Genomic DNA, 21,300 nt, shown 5'->3' on the forward strand with positions numbered 1-21,300 from the left:
ATCTTTTTATTTTTGTTTTTATAATAATAAAAATATTATTTTGATGATGAGAGAAAAGAACGCTATATCTGTTTTGAAAAACACAATAAATCACCATTCTGGTTTCTAAATCAATCTCTTACTGGTTTAGCTGAAGAATGAATTCTCTTGAGTCTGAACCATCATGTGTTTACTCACAAAACTGAGCAGCTGAGGTGGAGAAGCAGAACTCAGATCACGGTGTCTCAGCGTCGCTGTGTGCGGCCAGAGAGCTGAGCCACCCTGAGCTACGCAGACTGATGATTCAAGCAGACTGTCCCAAACGTCAGTAGAGGGAGCAATACCCACCTTCCTTACATACAACACTCATGACATGCTAGCACATTAAGGCAGCAGAAATGGAGAAGACATGTGCTTTCAAGTCAGACATCAGATAGACAGAATCTTCCTGGTTTCTCATCTGTAAAATGGGGAAAATAACATCTTGCAGAAGTGTTGCCAGGATTGAATATGACAATGTAGGTAAAGCACCCAGTACCCCAGGTGCTAAATAAATGGTCACTACTGTTCTTGCCCAACGTCCAGATCAAACATAACAAAAGCTAAATTAAACCATATAGTAACCAGCAAGGAATATTTTATTGTATGCATATTCTCCAAAAAACACAAAAACAGAACCCACAAATAGGAGCAAAGAACAACATTTTCTAGCCTCTCTGGGATACACAGTGTACCATATCTTATAGAAACACAGCTAGTATGAGAACAAAATGTACTAATTAACATTACCCTTTGCTTCCCCTGTCAAAAAAAGCTATAGAGAAAAACACTTTAAATTGTATTCTAATATAAATCTGTTGCACAATTAAATTTCAACTTACTCAAAGAGTTACTGTAAACTGCAGAAAATAGAGTAGGCATTCAATAACCTGCTCACAATTAACAATTAAGCAATAGACACTTGAATAAATATAGCATGTATTACTTATTTGTTAAACCTCACATTTATAATGAACAGATGGTTTATCACTAATAGTAACTGGTTTCTTACATTTTAAGAGATACCAGATCCAATAATGGAAGTGGAAAGTACTTCAATGAAAACTGATTCTAATTATTTATATATTTATTTGCTTTCCCTCCCCCCGAAAATTTTAGATTTTAGAAAATATCTCCTTGGGTCTCAGCTACTGTGGTATTTATTACATATCTGGGTCAGTTTCAACAGTGTAAAAATGTAGATATTAACAAACTGAATTTTTTAGGGGAGAACAAAGTGACACATTCTAGAGCAATATTTTTTGCTCATATCCTCTAGGTAGCAGGACAGAACTAGGACATAGTAAACAGAGATTTACAATATAATGAATAGTTTGTTTCTACCTAATGCTATGGGGTATTGCTATCACTTGGACTAATAAAGGGCAATTTAAAAACATGTTTATAACGAAGAATTGCCATTTCCTTATCACATACATACTAGATCTAAATATAAGGATCTTTTCTAATATTCTGTACTTCTTAATCACTATTTGTACAAATTAGATTGAGTATTTAGGAGTGGAAAGACCAGTAAACTGTTACTTGAAGAACTATTATAAATGACGCGCTTTAAGAGAAACGCAGTCAAGATAAGGCAATAACTATAAGCCTATTTGTATCTTCCTTCTGTGCCTAGTCAGCAAAAATTGAGAAAATAATTTCTGCCCACTTCTATAAAAAAATACTATCCCATTGACTACCTAGCGTATAATACAGACAAGACTAGCATGTATGTTTTCAAAAAGAAAATGATAGACTCAGGTGGAGAGCAAACTATACTGAAATATTCTCTTTTCCTTTTCTAAGATACCTCACTCCAAATCTTCCTTAAATACAAATTTCCTCCTCGATTTATATTTACTAAACCCCTTAGGAGGCACTATAACAACTTCTGCCCTCTATGGAACACAGGATTTTTCATCCAGAGTTTTAAAATAAAGTTTGAAAGGTACGGAGTATTCTCAGCAAGTATTCTCTCAGCAAGACTTAATAAAATCCCCAGGATAGCACCTTTACATGGGCTGAACCATTAACTAAACTAAAGTTAATATATGAAGCTTTTAACGTTGTGGTTTAAAAGTTATCATCACTCAATTCTTCTTCCAAACTAAATTAGTAATATACATTTTGCAAAGGGTCTGGGGAAAGTTTTTAAAAGAAACATCCTTACCAGGTGATACAACACAAAAAATTATAAGGAGCAACAAAATCCTTCAGACTTATTTCTGAAGACAAACTTTTAATGCAGATCATTCCAGAGCATGATGTTCCTGACCTCCTTTTCCTTTCCTTATTATTTGTGTCACACAACCACTAACACGTCTTAGTTTAACTGCCTGGCTTAAACTTTTTAGTCCTGCTAAGACATAGTCCTAACATAGATTTAGTCCCTTAGTTTTATCATACAGGATGACCATGTAATCTTGATATGATCCTAACACAGTGGTGCAGTACTGTTTTTTCTTTTAATCAATATCCATTTGTAAGGCTAACAAAGACACTGTTTCTACCTATTCTTACATTGTCCTTTTAAAAAGTAGACCCTTCTCCACTCAATTCCACAGCTCTTAAGTAATAGACATGTGTACTATTGTCCAAAAAACACACATAAATATTTGAATATTACAAAATAGGTTCCCCGTTCCCCATCTCTTCTTCATCCTCGTACTCAGGGGCCAAAGGCTTTAAAAATGCCATTATGGGGCTGGCCGGTTAGCTCAGTTGGTTAGAGGGCGGTGTTGGTAACACCAAGGTCAAGGGTTCGGATCCCTGTACCAGCCAGTCACCAAAAAAAAAGAAAAGAAAAATGCCAAAACAACGAATTTTGCTAGTTGTTAGGAAAGCAATTTATAAGCTGGGAATCACTGTGCAAGACCTGATTGACGATCACAGCTCCAGGTCACCAATTTCTTTCTATGAAATATGAATAATACTAGTTACAACTAAAAGTCAACACAGTTTAAAAGCTTTGGAGCACTTTTCTGAGGAGTGTATTAAATTTCCACACTATTGCAGGGGTTCATTTTGGAACTACAAATAGAATGTGTCCATTAGGAGGACTGAGCTGTTCCATGGAACAGACTTATCATTTCCCATCACGATCACGCTGGTAGCTGGATCTTCCATTAGTCATTACTAACTGCAGTGAGAGAAAGTCAGGCGGTCCGTGCAACTCCCATGTTAACAGCACCATAAAAAAGTTTTGTCCTCAGAGCACATTTGGGGGAAAGGGAAGACTGTGGGCTGCCTTGGTTATTATAGAAATTTCACGACTGACTTAAAAACAGCTGCAAAGGTCCACCAACAGCACACTGGCTGGGAAGAGAGACAGTGAAGCAAGCCAAACACTAAATGCAGATGACACACGACCTGAAGAGAGCAGGCGTCTTTAAGATGCTCATCAATAACTAAGTGCAGGGAATGTTCACATACCGCCAACGCTAAAGGAGAGATCTCTGGTTTCTTCAGTTCCTAGTGCCACCCCTCAAGAAAGAGAGGACAAGTCCTCCTTCCTCCCAAATCCTGCTCCAATGACAGAGAGCACAGGAGCCCTCAGAAAGCCCGCTCATCTGAGTGGAAGTGTGTTTGTACTTGGGACAGCTTTAAGAAAGTTCTAGGCATTAACATTTTTGTTCAATTTCTTCCCCTCTACAACTGTCATTTGCTAGATTACTCTTTCCTTCCACATTAGCTCGCTGTTCGTGAGGAAGTTTCACTGAAGTAATTCCGTTCCTCAGGAAACCACTATAGACCAACCTTTTCCCTATTCATCCCCATAGGGAAGTTCCACTAGTACCCCAAAATACACCTCTCCACTTTTTTCTTTTTAAAAATGTTGACTTGTTTTTAAGTGGCTACTGTCCATTCACGGGACAGTGACTGTGGCTCTACATGGGAAGGACTTCATTTGGTGGAGGTTGCTGCTCGTAAGGTGCAGACGTCGCCCAGCTCCCGGATCAATGTGGAGAAAACCCAGTTGCCAGACTGCAGCCCACCACAGGTGTCATGTCCCATATCTACAAGGGAAAGAAGAGACATGGAAAGGGCAGCACTGATCGCGTGGTCAACACAGACAAACAGACTGCTGTCAAACTCAAAGGGGTGTCAAAGTAAAAAATTCTCTATTCTTTCCCTACAAAACCTCCTGAGGATTTATAGAGATAAAACAACGTAGTTCACTAAAAAGTGAAAAAAGCTTATAAGTAGTATGTCAACACCTGATAATTACATAAGAATAATGTTTTACTATACATTTAATCTTTTTTTTAGAAAGCCACTGGGAATATAAATATTTCATAGTTTCACAACTCGAGGTACTAAGTATAAAACACTTACTTTCAATTCCTGCGTTACTGGCCCAAGAATTTAGTTAAAAAAAAAAAAGTGTGATTATTCAGTAGCCACAAACTTTTAAAACGGTAACTGAATTGGAAATGTCTCAAGCCCATTCATGGCATATGGATGGAGCAATCTAAACTGAGATGCTAAGTGAGACAATTAAGCCAGGTTACCTTTACAACACGATCGGTCCCACAGGTCACCATCAGTCCCCTAGCAATGTCCATAGACATGTGGGAAATGTTATGTTTTCCTTCATGAAAGGTTGCTAGAGAAGTCCGACTAACAAAGAGAAAAGAGATCATTTAATACTTGCCTGATTGCACCAAGAGATAAGGAATAAACATTTTTTTTTAGCAACATAAAAAAAGTAAATACAATAATAGTGTTAAAATTTGCCCCTAAAAATGTGGCTACAGTTTTGAAAACTAGTGTTATAATTAAAAGATGACAGAAAGCATGATAAATTGCAAGACTGTTTTTATAAAAGTTTCTTAAAACTCCCAAAGCTGTTGATTTTTATTCTTTTACTGGAAGCTGATACATCCCTAGACATAAAAACAAGAACTTTTTATATAGAAGAGGAGTTGCACAGGGTGACATCATACGGTGGGGGAAAGCATTCACAGCGAGGTTGCAGGATCCCGGAAATCTCTCTGCCGTCCACGGAGCAGCACTCTTTTACAGCGCTGGCTCTGACTCTGCTCTGAAGCCCAGCACCCCAACCCCCCATTCACTAGTCCATTTACCAACACCAGTGGTGACACACTAGCTTCCCAATTTGGGTTTCTGCCAAGTTCTGCCAGTCTGCTACTCAAAGGGAAGGAAAAATGGTGGTTCTGTGCTTATGGATCTGCCTGAGTCAGGGCGGAAGGGGCCATATAGACAGATGAATGTCACGCATAAGTAGTTAAGAACAGACCACTAATTCAGATTTTCATAGAAGCAAGAACATTGTTCTCTGGATTTTCCGCAGTAATTAAATTGGCATACATATGTGAGCAAGGGTTGGGGACTAGATGTTTCTGTAGAGCCAGCTCCACCACTGCCATCCATGTGCCTTGTCCCTGCCAGCACTCTACGGGGTGTGGGGGCTCAGGAATGTCCACTCAGTTGCTGGACTGATCTTGGCATTCCTCACCGGGTTCAGGAGAAATCTGTCCCAGCCAGAGGGGCAGCCTGAGATAACTAGTAGTAGTCTTAAGTCATAAAGCTAGAAGAGAATCTCTCTTTGGAAGTGGTTTATGAAATTCAGAAGAGATAAACACACAGGTAGAAATACGTCCATCTCATTTCTCAGGCTCTTCACATTTCAGATACTATCAAATGTAATAAGATACAATAAGACAAAGATATGCAAACACTCACTCTTCGTCTTTGATGGAGTCATAACAGGAATCACAAACCCGGACCTGGAACTCGAAGCCCATGACCGGGTAACTCGAGCGCTTGCTGCTGCACCTCCCACAGACAGCCTGCCCGCACTTCCTGCAGTGATGCTGCCAGAGTGGCCGGGAGGAGGAAAACAGGGTTTTAGCCTTTGCTTTAATGCACAAGGTTTCCCTTAAAGTAGGGGAACAGGAGTGGGGAAGATTTGCCTTGAATTATAATCACCCCAATTCAATGTATCAATTAACACTCAAAAGATAGATCATTTCCATACTAGTTGAGGATTTCCAAACAACCTTGCTTTATTGGTCAAATACTGCTTTCTATTCATTCATATTATCTGTCTACACATTAACAAACAACATTATTAAAACCAAGTTCAAGTTCATTTAGGAGACTAATCACTGGTGACTTCACAAAGAAAAAATCTATTCCTACACTACAGAAAAGTTTTAAAATAAGTTTTAAATACAATGTGCCCTCATTAAGAAAGTGATATCCATAATCATATGTTCTACTATTTCTTTTAATCTTTCAAACTGTGATTCTGGAAATAAGTCCCAAGAACATTCTAAAATAGTACAATTATTATTATTGATTTTAACATATTCTTTTACCACTAAAAGTTTAGTGACCAGTACCTCTTCTCTCTCTTCTATTAGTTGTTAACACATTAAGAGTAAAATTCATTTCTTTGTGTTTCCTTCAGAAGTTGGAATACTTGACCCACAGATGACAACACACTAGTTACCGCCAGACATACACTGTGAGAACTCGGCTGATGATAGAATGCAGGTGCTGTTTCAGAGCATTAGAATGTTATCAGTGCTAAATAACTCCTGCATTGTCTACCAGTCTCAAATTAGACTTTACTGTAGAGTAGCTATGTGAGCAAAATCAAAGAAAGTTTATTAATACATACAAACTTTGGGCTAATCCCTCATAGAAGTGCAACCAGTAATAAAAGGAATAAAATTAGTATTCTCTTTTACTTACCTGCACAAATTCATATTCACCCTGAGCGAGTGGCTACCTTCAAGGCTGCTGCAGAAATATATTTTCTTTTGCAGAACTTTAGTTTTACATGAATACCTGATGCTAAGAGCATCTTTGAAATCTATAGGCTATTTGCTATATGTTTCTTTAAAAAATAAAAATGGTACTCGAAACATGCTTAATAAAAATGTTCCAGGTATACTTACAATGGAACAATTTAGAACAATTTAAAATTTTTAGGGTCATAGTAATCCAGTGAGGACTAAATTGTTACATTTTATCTGTCTGTGACACATAAGGCATATAATTGTATGCCCTAAATATATATTCTAATTTTGTGCTTGGCTAGCATGAAACACTGACTTAAATAAGTATCAGTCCTAAGCTGAAAGATCTTTTATCCATGTAAAAACAGGCGGTCAGGATTTTCTAGCATCCCTGCTTTCCAATGCAGGACAAGCAATGGAATAGTCAGGTAAGAGTCTCACTTGCCTTAGGAAAGGTCTTGCTCTCTGTTAGTCACACGACAACAGTGATATTAAAAAAAATGTAGGAATTAACAGCATTTGCAGGAATAACGTGTGATTCAAAAAAAATGACAGACTAATCATACAAATAATGAAATACTCTATCAACCCAGTGATGAGCTGATGTTGGCTGCTCACCTGTCTCAATCCCAGTGTCTTTGTGTCCCACATCTGTTTTATATTCCAGAAGAAAGGCTGCTCACATTTCTGACAAGAATCACTTTCTAACCACTGTGGAGCCTGAGGGAGCAGAAAGTCAGAGCCAGTGTCAGTGCATCTGCATGTTCACACTGATGTTTCAGAGGTTAACTCACCAGTTCTAGACCTTTCTGGGGTTAGCCTTTCTTTTTAATTATGAAATATATTCTATCTGGTTGCCACATTCAATATTACGTTTAATGTGTTTTGAGTAATTGCTACAATTTTAGCAATGTTTACAGGATTGTTCAATTTTGTAATCTATAGGTAAGAGAATGCAATTCAATTTTTATAGTGAACTCTTAAGGGTTGTCTTTATATATTTCCTTCTTATTTTCTTTCTTTTTACATGTCTGGCTGGTACAGGTATTGAACCCTGGGCCTTGGTGTTGTCAGAACCAAGCCCTCACAACTGAGCTAACCAGCCAGTTGTATATATCTTTTTTATGCCAAAGTTGTTTGAAGTCTACATCCACTTGAGTAAAAACCCATTTTGTGTACAATCTGGTAAGAAGGCTTGCAGGTTCACAGGTGACCATTAGGAGAGATCTGATGAAATCCGATCACCTAGTTGTTCTGGGTGGGCATCGTGCCAGACCTGTCTGCCCCCTCCCTCCTGTGAGCCATCCTGCAGCTTGCACTGAGGAGCAAGCTCTGGCACTGTCAATCTTTGTGACCATTTCTACCCCCCCACCAACCAGTGGGTTACCTGTTGGTCTTATTCATCTCTATATGGCCACAGCCAGTCACAAAGTAGGTTCTCAATGCATTTTTGTTGAAGCAGAGGAGTCAAAGTCTCAAAATTTCTTTATGAAGAACTTAGAAAATATTTCTCTAAACAAAAATTACAAACTGTACTCGATTCCAAGACAAACCTGTTAAAAGCTTGTTTAACCTCAATTACTTAATGCTATATAGGTACAATAAAAATTTATATCTTCTATAAACTAATCCAAAGATTATGTCCCTGTACCAACCACCTGCCAATAAAAAAAAAAAAGATTATAGAGTAATAAATAATTTTTTCTTAATCCTGAAAGTTAACACTCAAGAAAAATATGTCTGATAAGAGGAAACAATGATGGAAGAATCGCAGAATTTCCCAATTACACTGACCCTTAGAAAATATGCAATGAAGATGGGGAGTTTTATGGAGACTGTAGAGGGAGTTTTGGTTGTTTAGAGGATGGGTGCCCCTAGTTCTTTGTTTTGTTTCCTATTGCATCAAACTTTTGCCCTTCCTATTTCGTATTTTGGATATGTCACTGGAAATATTTCTATACCTGACAGCAAGTAGAAAGATCTTTCTTTTCTATGGGGAAGGTAGGGGTGGGAAGGGAAGACACTCACAAATAGATTCAAGTGGGCTGAGACAGAAGAGAGGTTTCTTAAATAACCGGGGAAATGCTGAAAATGAGAAGAAAGAGTGAGAAAGAGATGTGTGCCTATGTGAGGAATATTACTATCTTAATGTAGAATTACTTTGTCTCTGTGATCAATAGAAGACAGATGGCGGTAGAGGCTGGTGATGTTTGGGAGTACTGCGTGGGAACCCCGTCCCTAAGGAAGACATAGCGGGCGGCGTGAGGATATTCAACTGCAGGGGAAAGGAAAGGAGGCAAGGAGGTAAGGAGGTATGGCTTCCTATATACCTTATGTTTGGGACACGCCCCAAGTGTAACTCCTGCAAAATCAAAGTCACGGGGAGCAAAAACCAGCACAAAGATGTATTCATTACGGCCACCTTCAAACAACTCTAGTAAGAGCTAATGCATTTAGGGAGGACACAATGAAAGCTTTAATGGAAATAGAATAATAATGAAAGTCTGTTCCACTTTCCACTTTCCACACTTAACAGCAGGGAACTCAGTGTTCAATTTATACCAAAATGTGAAATATAAAAAGTACTCTGATTTGCAGACTTGCCAATTATTCCTCAATGCTGCAGAAACTTTATTTTCTTTTGCACACAATTAAGATGCTAAATTTTCTATTTTCCTTGACCACTCTATGTCCATTATGTTTTACTTTATAACAAAAATCTTAACAAAAGTCTGGAATTCAGAAGTCTGGCCCTCAATAAAACCAGAAGGGAAATTAAACATTTCCTAATTTGATTTAAAAAAAAAAAAAAACAGAAAAGAAATCCCTGAATGAAAGGCCTGCATTTTCTTCCCCATAGTCTCTCATAAATGACATTATTGGCCTGTTTTGACCCACAAGTTTTAAAAATCTGTTTCCTCGTTCACAACAGATTAGAATCTGAACTGGAAGGGACTAAGGTAGTAGAATTAGAGACAAGAACATAGTTTTAGGAAAAACTTTGTTAGTCTTTCATGAAAGAGGAAAGAAACTAAAATATAGATAGAAAATTATATTACCATGCAACATACAATGATTCATGGTCAGAATGGTGAAACTGTATCATCAAGAAATGAGTACATTATATCAAAAAATTTAGACATTTGGATCAAAATGGTTTTTATAAGGGGTAGGCATTTGAAGAATTATATTTCAATTACCTAGAACACTCCCTTAACATCAAAAGCCTTTCTCCCCAGCAATGTCAATTAAGCAATACATAAATGGATTACCTAACATTTTAATATGTTTTCAAGTTACTCAATTTCAAACAGATAAGTGGTATTTATTTATCTATTTTTTGCGGCCGGCTGGTACGGGTACAGATAAGTCATCTCTAAATTCTCAACTCCTTCCTATAGTCACAGCAAGAGGTTATAACAGCCCAGACTCAGGATTGGATCTCTTGCGTGCACATCCTGGCTCTGCCACCTCCTAGCCCTGTGTCTTCAGGCACATTACTTGACTTCTCTGTGCCTAGGCTTCCTGTCAGTAAAATGGGATAACAGCAGTATACACCTCATAAAGCTGTGAGGTTTAAATGAGTTAATATTTGGAAAGTGTTTTGAACAGTGCCTGGTATACAGTAAGCGCCACATTAAGTACAGGCAGTGTGTCACGTGTGCTTTATTTCACTTAATTTTCATCATAGCCCTAAGACATATAAAGCCACGTTACTCCTATTTTACAGGCAAAGAAACGGGGGCTCAGAGACTGAGCAACCGCCCACGGTCAGTCAGCAGATGGAGATCCTGGAGACCCGGAAGCCCAGCCCGTGTCCCTCTGTCCACTACGCTCTGTCCAGCCTCGGTAAATGGACCCTATTCACTTCAACACAAAGGAGTCTCCAAACACAGTTCTGGGGTACGACACCAATCGAACTCAGCTCTTGCCTCAGGGAGCATAATTCTGTCTAAGGGTTTAGGAAAGAGTATTATTTTGCTGAGCTGCAGGGCAGAGGGGCACAAGGGAAGGAAAAATATGCTTAAAATAATTTCAGATAACAAACTAAAGTCAGTCAGAAATAAACAGGCTTTTTAGAACATATTTTAATATAAGAAATGCCCATAACTTTATTTCTTTTAATACTCAGAATTCAAATGAGCCATCCTGCTATATGCTCATTATCTAAGGAGAAAAAGTTTTGTTTTGTGCTGAGAAAAGCAAATGAGAATATTAATCAAGTATCATGATGGTTTCACTCTCTTTTCTACACCTTGTTCCGTCTGCCTAATCTGAACAAAGATGATATGACTAGAACAATTCCACTGCACTACAACCACTAACTGCTGCATTTACCTGCATTACAACGAACACGTAAAATATTACACAAGTATATTTTGGAATCTACAAGTTTAAAATAAGGTTCTCTTTTCAAGAGGATTCATTCTAATTACTGTTACTTATTCATTTACATTTTGTGACTACTAAAAAGGAGCCCCTCTACTTATGATTTGACAGGAAGACAGATTTGCTTCTAACCTGATATACAGTGGTGGTTGACAGCCACAATGGGTTGGAAATGCTCCAGTCAGTATTCATGGATGACTTAGAAAGAAATTCCAGGCAAGCATTGTGTACCTAGAGAATCTGGGATCAATCCTCTATGCCCTTGCCTAAGGAAGTCCTATAAATTGTACAAAACCCAAACTCAGGGTCAGAACCTTACAGATCACAGCCTGCTTATCTTTGTACTACATTTACTCAGCTAGCTTAAAAAAAAAAACTACTAAACATAATGCATCCTTTGGACACAATTTTCTTTCCACAGATGACTAAAAAGGAAGTGGGCTGCCCACTCAGGAAGCACCTTGACCGACATTGACTGTTTTTCTTTCCCTGGATGTACAAATACACTCCACCATGATGCAACCCTGAAAGTGGGAATCCTGCTCTCATTTACTAAGTGCTTTTTCTAAAAGAATTTGCAAAGGATAATAACAGTAGGTTGAAATTCAAGTTGTTACACCCTTAGGAGAGCCACCACTCCCACTGGGCCCCAGCAATCTCCTTCCCTCATTACTCAGGGAGCATATTGTCTCTCCCAGTTTGCTGCTTTTTCAAAATAAGACTGAAAAACAACCAGCCAAAAGCCCATGAAACAGAACAGTGGACTACCCAGATGTTCTTGGTATATATGACTAGTAGCTGATAAACACAAAACACAGTTCAAATAAATCTTTACAAAGGAAGTAGTATACATTCTATAATATTGACCCAATGTTATAAACGTTTAATAACAAGTTACTCTAAGCCTTACTAAAAGATTTTTAGAAAATTGAAAAGGAGAAATGAACCAGCAGACATGTCATCAGACTTTCCTCTATTTGATTTGTCTTACATGGTTACTAAAAAACCTAGCAATCAGTAGATCTCTGTATTGTGGACCGCATTTTATTATTTACAGGCATATCTATTTCCTTCACTAGATTGCAAGCCTCTTACAGGCAAGAATCTTTGTGTATAGAACATGGTAGCCATAAAGTCTGGAAATGAGTGATGTCACTATTTTTTTTAAATAGGTTAAACCCCCTTGATTTCTTTTTCTGGAGTATGCTAAAAAATTGAAGACTTATTCAGTGAGAATCAGACTCACAAATTATCAGAGGCAAGACAAAGCAGACACACACACAGAGGTTGATGGGAATTCTGCATTAAAGCATGGTGTCCATTGCAATGGCGCATAGTACATTTAACCATAGGTCACTATAAAAGACAGCACACTGAACAGATCGTGTGACATCAAGCAACACAGTATGTACTGCAATGCAATATCATAAACCATTTATTATGCACATTCATCTCTTTCCAGACTGAATGGCTTCCCTGTGGGTGCTCAACAAATGTTTCTGAAGTTAAACTATAAATCATTAACATCCCTCATACTCTAAGATCTTCTCAGAAATCAACTCTTTTGCTATTGACATCACAGGTTGTATACCACTTAGAAAAGACAAATGATGCCAGTGCTGGCAGGATGAGATTGAAAATCCTGCCTGGAAATCATGTGATTATATCTATAAAAAGCCTTAAGAGCCGGCCCGTGGCTTACTTGGGAGAATGTGGTGCCAATAACACCAAGGCCATGGGTTTGGATCCCTGTATAGGGATGGCCGGTTGGCTCACTTGGGAGAGTGTGGTGCTGACAACACCAAGTCAAGGGTTAAGATCCTCTTACCGGTCATCTTTTTTAAAAAAAAAAAAAAAGAATATACATATCCTTAGGCCCAGAAGATCTATTTTCAGAAATCTAAAATAAATAATTGAGCAATCAAGAATATTCACTGCAGCATTACTAAAAATAGAAAAATAAGGGTCATGGGTTCGGATCCCCATTCTGCCCAGCCGCCAAAAAAAAAGAAAGAAAGAAAAATAAGAGAAATTGTTTAGACAGAGTGTCTGTATAAAGAACTGAGAACTGGAAGAGACCTTAGAAGTCATCTCATTCAACAATTTCACTCTATGGAAGAGAAAATGGACACTCAGAAAAATTAGGGCACTTATCTAAACAAGGTCTCACAACTAGTTAGTGGCCCAAAGAAGTGAGAAATCAGGTCACCTGAAAAGAACACTATCTCGACATGAACTCACTGGAATAGAACTCAGTGGAAAATAAAAGCAGAGAAATAAAACATATTTTCCTGGAAAAACGTCAAGCACTGAGTTATGTCCCTGATGGGAATCAGTGGTGCACCTCTCAGGGTTTCCACACAGGCATGCTCTGGGACCACAATGGCACTCCACGGGGCCTCTGGGCAATCCAAATATCTGGGTATGCAGGAAGACTGCCTGTCTCAAAGTGTCCTTCAGTGTATGTCTCAAGGCCGAGAATCAGCCTAAATGCTGTCTGTATATATTGCTGCTCTTTGGTGGAAACTCTCAAATGAGTAGAGGATGCAGTGCAAAATATCATGCAGGACTTCATCACACAATGATCCGCAGGCAGAATTGTGAGGAGCTGGGACTGTCCACAGCTCGGCTGGCATTCATGGCCCACAGGATGGGAAACGCAGAAGACAATTTCTTGGGGACCTCCCCTTATCAGCCTTGATATGCTCTTGTCTCTTACCTCTTCTCTGCTAACATCCATGTTCCACACTGCAATTCCACCATCCGAGGAACAGGAGACGAGCTGCCTCGTGAGCTGCAAGTAACACAGCGACTGCACCCTGTCACTGCAAATGGCACAGACAACAGTCACTTGTCTCAGTGCAGAAAAACATATGAGAAATTGTCTTCATTTAGACTCAAATCTCTCCCCTCATTAGAATTAGCAAGTGGCAGTTTACACTGACTATTTGGTATGGTAATATGGGTTCTAGTATAAACTCTACTTGGCATTATATAACTTATTATAACAAATCATAGTGTCTATAAAGTAAATACTACTACTTTCAAATCAATCATTAGGAATTACACGTCAGAGATGAGGTGAGGACTATGGTTTTCTGGATTAATCACCATCATTTCTCTTTCAGATGCAACAAGATTTAGCTACTTGTGCAGAAACAAAGAAGAATAAAGGAAGTGTCACTCCCTCACTGGAACACAAGTCACACGAACAAGTAGTGAAGCACCACGGAGGTCACTAGAAGCATACACACACGCATGCGCACATGCACACGCACATGCATACACACGCACACACACAGATGGGGTGAAGAAATCTACCTCTTTCCTGCATGCTTGTCAGACTACTCCTCTGGATGCCTAAGGAAACAATCTCCTGGCCTGTTGACTTTTACAGAACATTGGCTGATTATCAACTTGACTGTAATTACAGTACACAGACTAACCAATAACAAGGAAGACAGGAAAAGGGGATGAAGCGGGGGTTCCTTTTCCTTTCAAGACCAGAAGGCAAGAGCCTATTACAATGTCATCGCTTAGGCAAATAAGACTGAGTCAAAACATACATTAGTTTTTAATGAAATACCTTTTAGAATTTAAAAAAACAAGTTAGGCTCCCAGTTTAAAAATCTCAGAGTATCGCATGACACGCAACTTTCCGTGGTCAAAGTCCTCACCTGCAGTTCCCAACCCACACCTGCCTTAAGTGCATGTCTCAATGGGGCGACTCTTGGGGAGAGAAAAGCAATAAGTGCTCTGAGGACTAAAAAGGAAGAAAACCCTGCCGAACACCAGACACTCAGGACTGACAGAAAACGGTTACACATGAACTGAACCCTATCAAACTGCTCTCTGAAAAGATAAGATTTGGAGAAAGTAGTATCAGAATACTAATGTTTTGCCCTGGGTCTCCGCAAACTCAGACTCTTTCCCCACCCCCACGAATGGTCACGCACTGATGGCCCTGAAGCAAGAGCGTCCGGCCTTTCCTTCCTCCAATGTCCCACATGATGATGCTGTTGTCAGATGCTCCAGAGAAGAGTAACCGTTGAATAGGGTCCCACCAGAGGCAGGTGACACCACCTAGGGATTTGAGATGGAGAGAGAGAGAGAGAGAGAAGGGGGCCAGGGAGCTAGAGGTTAAGTGTAGCTCTACATCAGGACTTACACATTTGACAGCTAAGACCAATTAGGACCAGCTGACTCTTAAGTAAAAACATTGTACAATGGGTCATTCACCCAGTGATCATGAATCAGAGAAAAGACATAGCACATCCATTATCCAAAGCCATAAAATTAGGATTTTTGGTTGTGCACCAAACTACTTTGAATACAAAGATTTTTGAAGTTTTTCCTTGTTCTGTACTAAAAAATAATAAAGTAGCTAAATATTAGTTTAGAAAAAGCTTTTGAAGAAAAAAATTGCTCTTAATATTTAATGAGAAAAACAGTAAAGTGGTTATCTTATATAAATTTTACATTATTCCAGGTTTCTGAGAACTTGCAAGCATTTTACCCCAAGACTCCTGTGTTTAAGAATTAAATGCCTCAGAAAAAAAGCTGTAGGTGTACCACAAAGTTATGCCAAAGAGTTTAGGTAAAAAATCTAAACCATATATTTTACACTCTGTATTGGCTAATTTATCAAATTTGATACCCTTGTGGAAATCTTTGTTTCTACAGATTTCTTTCAACATATCTCTTCACTGTTCATTGATTGCTCTTTGCCTAGAAGAAAATTATTATGCAACTTAATAAAACTGAAAACCAGTCACACAAGCTAATAATAATTTTGGTAGGTATACAGAAAACTAATGAAGCTATATACAAAAGCAAACAGCAGAAACCAGTCTCTCTCATAAACTTTTCAAAAAGAAAACAAAAGTGAAACACAGTATTCTGCAAAACTAGCTACAGAGGTAAATTTTGCACAAATTCTGACCCTGTCTAATCCTATGCCCCACGCACATCAACTAGAGGCCTAAGAGCAGATTAACATGGTCTTTCAATAGGAAAACTACTATGTAGCTGCCAGAACCCATTCTGCCCTTGGAAACCCAGAGAATACTTGAGAGCCTGGGAATCATGACAGAATTAGTCATAAGCAGAAAGAAGTTTCCTCAGGGGCGTCTGCTTTGCTGCCCAAACCTATTCTAACTTGCTGTTCTCCTTTCTTCCTTTTCCCCTACAAGGTCCCTGATCTAAGTACATCATTAATTCTTTCAACAAATCCCCAAGTCTTCATTCTAAACCAGATGGCCTCAAAGCTTGTAATTTATGACTCACACCAGAATATGATCCCGTGATCTGTATAAAAACTGCATTACATTATAGCTTAGTATCCAATGACACTTCTACATGATTATACATGTAGACATGGCAAGTTACTCAATACAGCTAATGGAATTTTAAGGCCCCTCCACAGAGGTTTGCCAACTCAAAGCACTATAGAAATAATGAAATTCCACCCAATAATTTTCTTCCTTCAGTCCCTATCCAGGGTATGTTTCCCAACTAAAGGCTGAACCAGCCCATACATTTCTTTTGGTTATCCTGATCTATCAGGTCTTGCTCAGTGTCCTAGAAACTGATAAATTAAAAATAGTATTAGTAATAATAATGATAATAATAACAATTCTTCCAAAGGCCTTACCATTTACAAGAAATTTTAAAGGTCTTCAGAAACAATATTTAATTTAACAAGATAAGCAACACAGAAAGTATTATCCATACAAGCAATCTGAAAGGAATTTTGACAACAAGAAACTGAACCCAACGCGCTATCTTCTTTTAGTTTTCACTCTAAATACCACCTCTGGCTAATCAAATTGAAATCTGACAGATAATGAGAAGTTGATCATTCATGAAACCACAAAGCTGAGAACAGAATTTGGATGTCCAAATTAGGTGAAAATCTGTTGGGTGATTACACAGCCTACCTTCATGTCCTTTGAGGGTTGTGATAACTGAACAGATGTTCTGTTCAAGCTTCAGCAGGGTGATCTGTCCAGAATAATCACCAACAAAAGCATACTGAGTATCAAAGTCATATCTGAGGAGAAACAGTCAAAGATATATAACAGAATCCATCTCAAAATCCTCCCATGCATTTGAAAGAGAATAAGCACAACCCTAAAACTATAACAAAAAGGAAATACTCAACTGACCATCACACTATATGTAAATATTGAAGGAAAAAAAATTAAGACAGCTAGAATTACTGGGAAAATTAGTATTTATGTATTCAACGATTATTCATTGAGTGCCTGTTACTATACCAAGCAATATCCTGAGAACTGGCAATAAAAAAGATAAGAGCTGGCCGAGAAGACAGACATGAAAACAGGTAGTTATGATCAAGTTATAATAAAGTTTAACAGAGTAAAATTGCTAGATAATGAAAAAAGCAAGGAAGTACTAGAACAAAGTGGCTATCTATGAAATACGTCTGAAAATAAAGTAAAACTGACAGTAAATACAGAAAATGAACCATCTTTCTTTCAGCCTAAATGATTTATCTTTAAATGAAGAGGATGATTTACTTTAAATTACTGTGGACAGCTTAATAATCCAAAAGGCAGTTATTTGTGATAGTAGTAAATTTAAATTAAAAATATATTAACTATGGGTAACAACTCAGTACTTTCTCAGTTTGTGGTCTGAGAAATTTGGGAAAACCAGTAATTTATACACAACAAGATAACTACTATTTACAATGGGATAACTACTATTATTCCAAAACACGGGCGAAAAGGAGCACCGCAAGCTGAGCCCTGACTACATGATTCCGTGCCATTTTCTATAAACCCATTGTGAGAGGCCTAGTGCTTAACAGAAACACTTATTCAGCACATAGTGTATCTCAGTATTTTCTCCTTGTTTGATCCTGAAGTGCATGATACTATTTTAAGTGCTTATTTTGAATATTCCATGCTGTGCATCCATTTATAGCAAACATTTTACAAAAAGGCTATCGATGGAAAAAAATAATTTTACAAGGCCGGACATTCAACTTTGACGGAGAAACTACTGTGGAGTACTTGCCTGTTGCTCACAGTCTTGATTTTGCCATCACTAAGATACACAGCAACCAGAGCTAGACTTAAGCAAGGGTGAGATTTATATGGTAACAAATTCCACGTAGTAGTAGGAAATTTTCAGGGCAGTAATTTTTAACATTTTTGGAGCTCCTGAGGCATCTTTGAGAGTATTATAAGGATTACGGGCCCTCACAACACACACAAAAAACATTAAACAGAAGTTTTGCATAAAACTCCTTATAGCTCATTTATGAACCCCAGGGCTTATTATATGGTATATTTTCTTACAGGGTCTGCAAGTAACCAATTACTAGATGATCAATGCCTGTTTTTTCTTTTTTCATGCAATAAAAAGCATTTCAATTTGAAATGCAAAGGAATGAGGAGAGGCGTATGCATTAATGAGGCTTGGGATTTCTACAATTTTGTATTAAAAACCTATAGTGGGCTGGCTGGTTAGTTCAGCTGGTTAGAGCATGGTACTGAAAACACCAAGGTCAAGGGTTCAGATCCCAGTACTGGCCAGCTGCCCAAAAAAAAGAAAACGACAAAAAAACAAAAACAAACCTATAGAAAGAACTTCCCAGCAGAGAACAGCAATTCATTTATTATTTTAATAAACCCATTTTTTACCAAAAAAGAGCAGATACAGAAATTCTTGGATTTTAGGTGAAATATGTAGAATTCATTCATTCTTCAGATCTCAATTAACAGTTTATGATCAGATTCTAAACTAAATATTGAGAGAAAGAGGTATTGGGAAGGGAGGCCCAGCACTTTGAAGGATACTGTAAGCACGAAGCCCAGGAAGTGAAGAAGCGCCGCCCGAGCATGTTCCCGCTGCGGGTGCACATCCAGCTGACACACTTGTCGTGGCCGGTGCTGATCACCCACTCTGTGGCCAGGCTGAAGATAATCGCAGACACCCGGTTCTGATGAGCTGCAGGAACAGAAAGGGACAGTCTGTGCCCTTCAGGAAGAAACATGATTTCCAGAAGCACAGAAACTCTCCCAAGACAGAAACTGAGGCTCAGCTTCGCAATCTAGTCGGCCTGTACTCTTGTGCACATCCAAACAGTCATATCATGGAAATACCTGCCCTCTGTGAGCAGACTGCCTGGTCCCTACACTCTGTCCAAGACCCTGCCTCTCCGCCTCCCCGTGCAAAAGGCTGTCAGAAGCTACAAACCATTAAAGAGCAATGCTCAGGAGGGATATGAATAACAATCAGAAATAGAATTTGTTTGTTTGTTTGTTTTTTGCTAGGCTTAGGAGAACATTTTTATTTTGCTCTGAAAAGCCTTAACTATTGATGAGTTCCATATGGGAAGCAGCAGAGCAGCAGTCTTTTCTTAACAGAGTAATTTTTTTTTTTTTTAAATCTAAAGCTTTTGTGGTTTGACCCTTTAGAAAACACTGGCATTGTAAATAAGAGAGACTGCAATTCTTTTTTATCTGGTTTTATTGCAATTCTAGAATTGGGCAACTCTTCATTCCATAAAATAGAGTAAGTGTTCCCAACTGTACTTTTCTAAAATTAAAAATAGTGTTAAGCATTTTGTTTCTGGAATAATTTTTGTTTGTGTATAACCATTTATTATTTATAAAAACAAAATATTTGTGAAGTTCTCGATTTCAAAATGATAGCTGATAATGAGGAAGGTATTCTATCACCTAACTTCTGAAATATTTCCAAGTCGACTATAAGCCACACCAGGGTGGTGACCTGCCTTCTACTTCATCTGGTACAGGACCTTGCATGCAGTAGGTGTTTAATAAATGCCCAATCTGAGGAATGAAGTCAGACGCTAGACAGAGAAACCACTGATGTTGCTCTTAGCTACTTCGGAAGAACTGAGGGACTCTCCGCAAAAGTCTCTGAAAAGGTCAGATTCATCCACTGCTAGGAGGTTACACTAATAATTAAATACTCATGAAGGATCCTGAAACTTAGAGGGTGCTCTAATAGCTATTAATCTTAAATTCAAGCAAACCAAGTCTCAGCTAACGAGAAGTACCATCAGCTAAGACCTGACTCGGTGACTAATGTGGGGCTTAGTGCTTTTTCTTCTTTAATAATATTTTTAATTTGGAACACTTACAGGTTGTGTATTATGCCCATTTTCAGATAATAAAACTCAGAAACAAACATTAAACACATTAAATACATGACCAAAGTCTAATAAGGTATAGATTAACTTGGTCTGTCTGAGCCCAAACGCTTTTCCCACTAAACCTGCAGCTGTCAAACTCAGGACAGAGACAAGATTTATACTAGTTGGTGGTAAAGATGCTGGACTAAGTAGTCAACTATCTTTTTTGCAGGGGGAAGAACTGTCCTCTTCCTAAGATTATATCCTTTCTGCTGTTTTGTTTTTCAGGTGTCCTTTCTTTTATAAAATTATGGTCCAATATGCTATTTTTTTTGCTTCATTTTTATTTTTTAAAATCTCTCACTTGGCAAAATAAAAAATTTGGCAATCCCTATATTAGTCCTCCAAACATTTTTAAAAATGTTATTAGTCAATGAAGTGCAAAGGTCTGGTAAACACTATAAGAACTATGCTATTCTATTGCCCATAAAAAATTTTGACAACCAAAATATAGGCGTAAACAACATAAGACATATAAATATGAAATAATTTAATAAAGAACTTAATGATAATACAATAATTTATTAAGGAATTTACTTTTTAACAAAAACAGTCATCGGGCATATAAGAAAAGGTCTCCAAATTCCTAGGTATATACTTCATAAATGAACTTACGAATTCTTGATTATTTTAAAGATAAGGCTGCGAGTGGTAGCTGAGAATTCAAAGTTGTTTCTGTTGCTGTAATAACACTGCAGTGTTTATACATTATTCAACAATGCAAAATTGCAAACTGTTATTATCATTCACTGTCACAAAACAGTTTCCCTGACCAACATAATCCAAGTTCAAATGTATGGTTATTGTCGCATCACTTTCTCCTATTTTAAATTTGGAACAGGTGAAACAATATCTAGGGAGAAGCAATTTGGCCTTCTTATTAAAGTTCAAAAATCTCTTTTCTGTATCCTACTATTACATCAAATT

General features: G+C 38.0%; 1 protein-coding gene across 1 annotated transcript in view; it reads right to left on the reverse strand.

Annotated features, from left to right (window-relative positions):
• Window positions 1-599: 599 nt before the first annotated feature.
• WDFY1 (WD repeat and FYVE domain containing 1) overlaps window positions 600-21,300 on the reverse strand; it is a 51,311-nt gene continuing 30,610 nt past the window's right edge. Inside the window, exons 5-12 of the mRNA XM_063112471.1 lie at window positions 19,010-19,160; window positions 17,120-17,232; window positions 15,137-15,263; window positions 13,900-14,005; window positions 7,410-7,511; window positions 5,728-5,858; window positions 4,533-4,641; window positions 600-4,037 (exon numbers count right to left, since the gene is read on the reverse strand). Coding sequence (XP_062968541.1) covers window positions 3,978-4,037; window positions 4,533-4,641; window positions 5,728-5,858; window positions 7,410-7,511; window positions 13,900-14,005; window positions 15,137-15,263; window positions 17,120-17,232; window positions 19,010-19,160 — 899 coding nt within the window. The 3' untranslated portion in view covers window positions 600-3,977. The remainder of the gene's footprint in view (window positions 4,038-4,532; window positions 4,642-5,727; window positions 5,859-7,409; window positions 7,512-13,899; window positions 14,006-15,136; window positions 15,264-17,119; window positions 17,233-19,009; window positions 19,161-21,300) is intronic.

The sequence above is a fragment of the Cynocephalus volans genome, chromosome 1 (genome assembly GCF_027409185.1).
Source record: "Cynocephalus volans isolate mCynVol1 chromosome 1, mCynVol1.pri, whole genome shotgun sequence".
NCBI classification, from domain to species: Eukaryota; Metazoa; Chordata; class Mammalia; order Dermoptera; family Cynocephalidae; genus Cynocephalus; species Cynocephalus volans.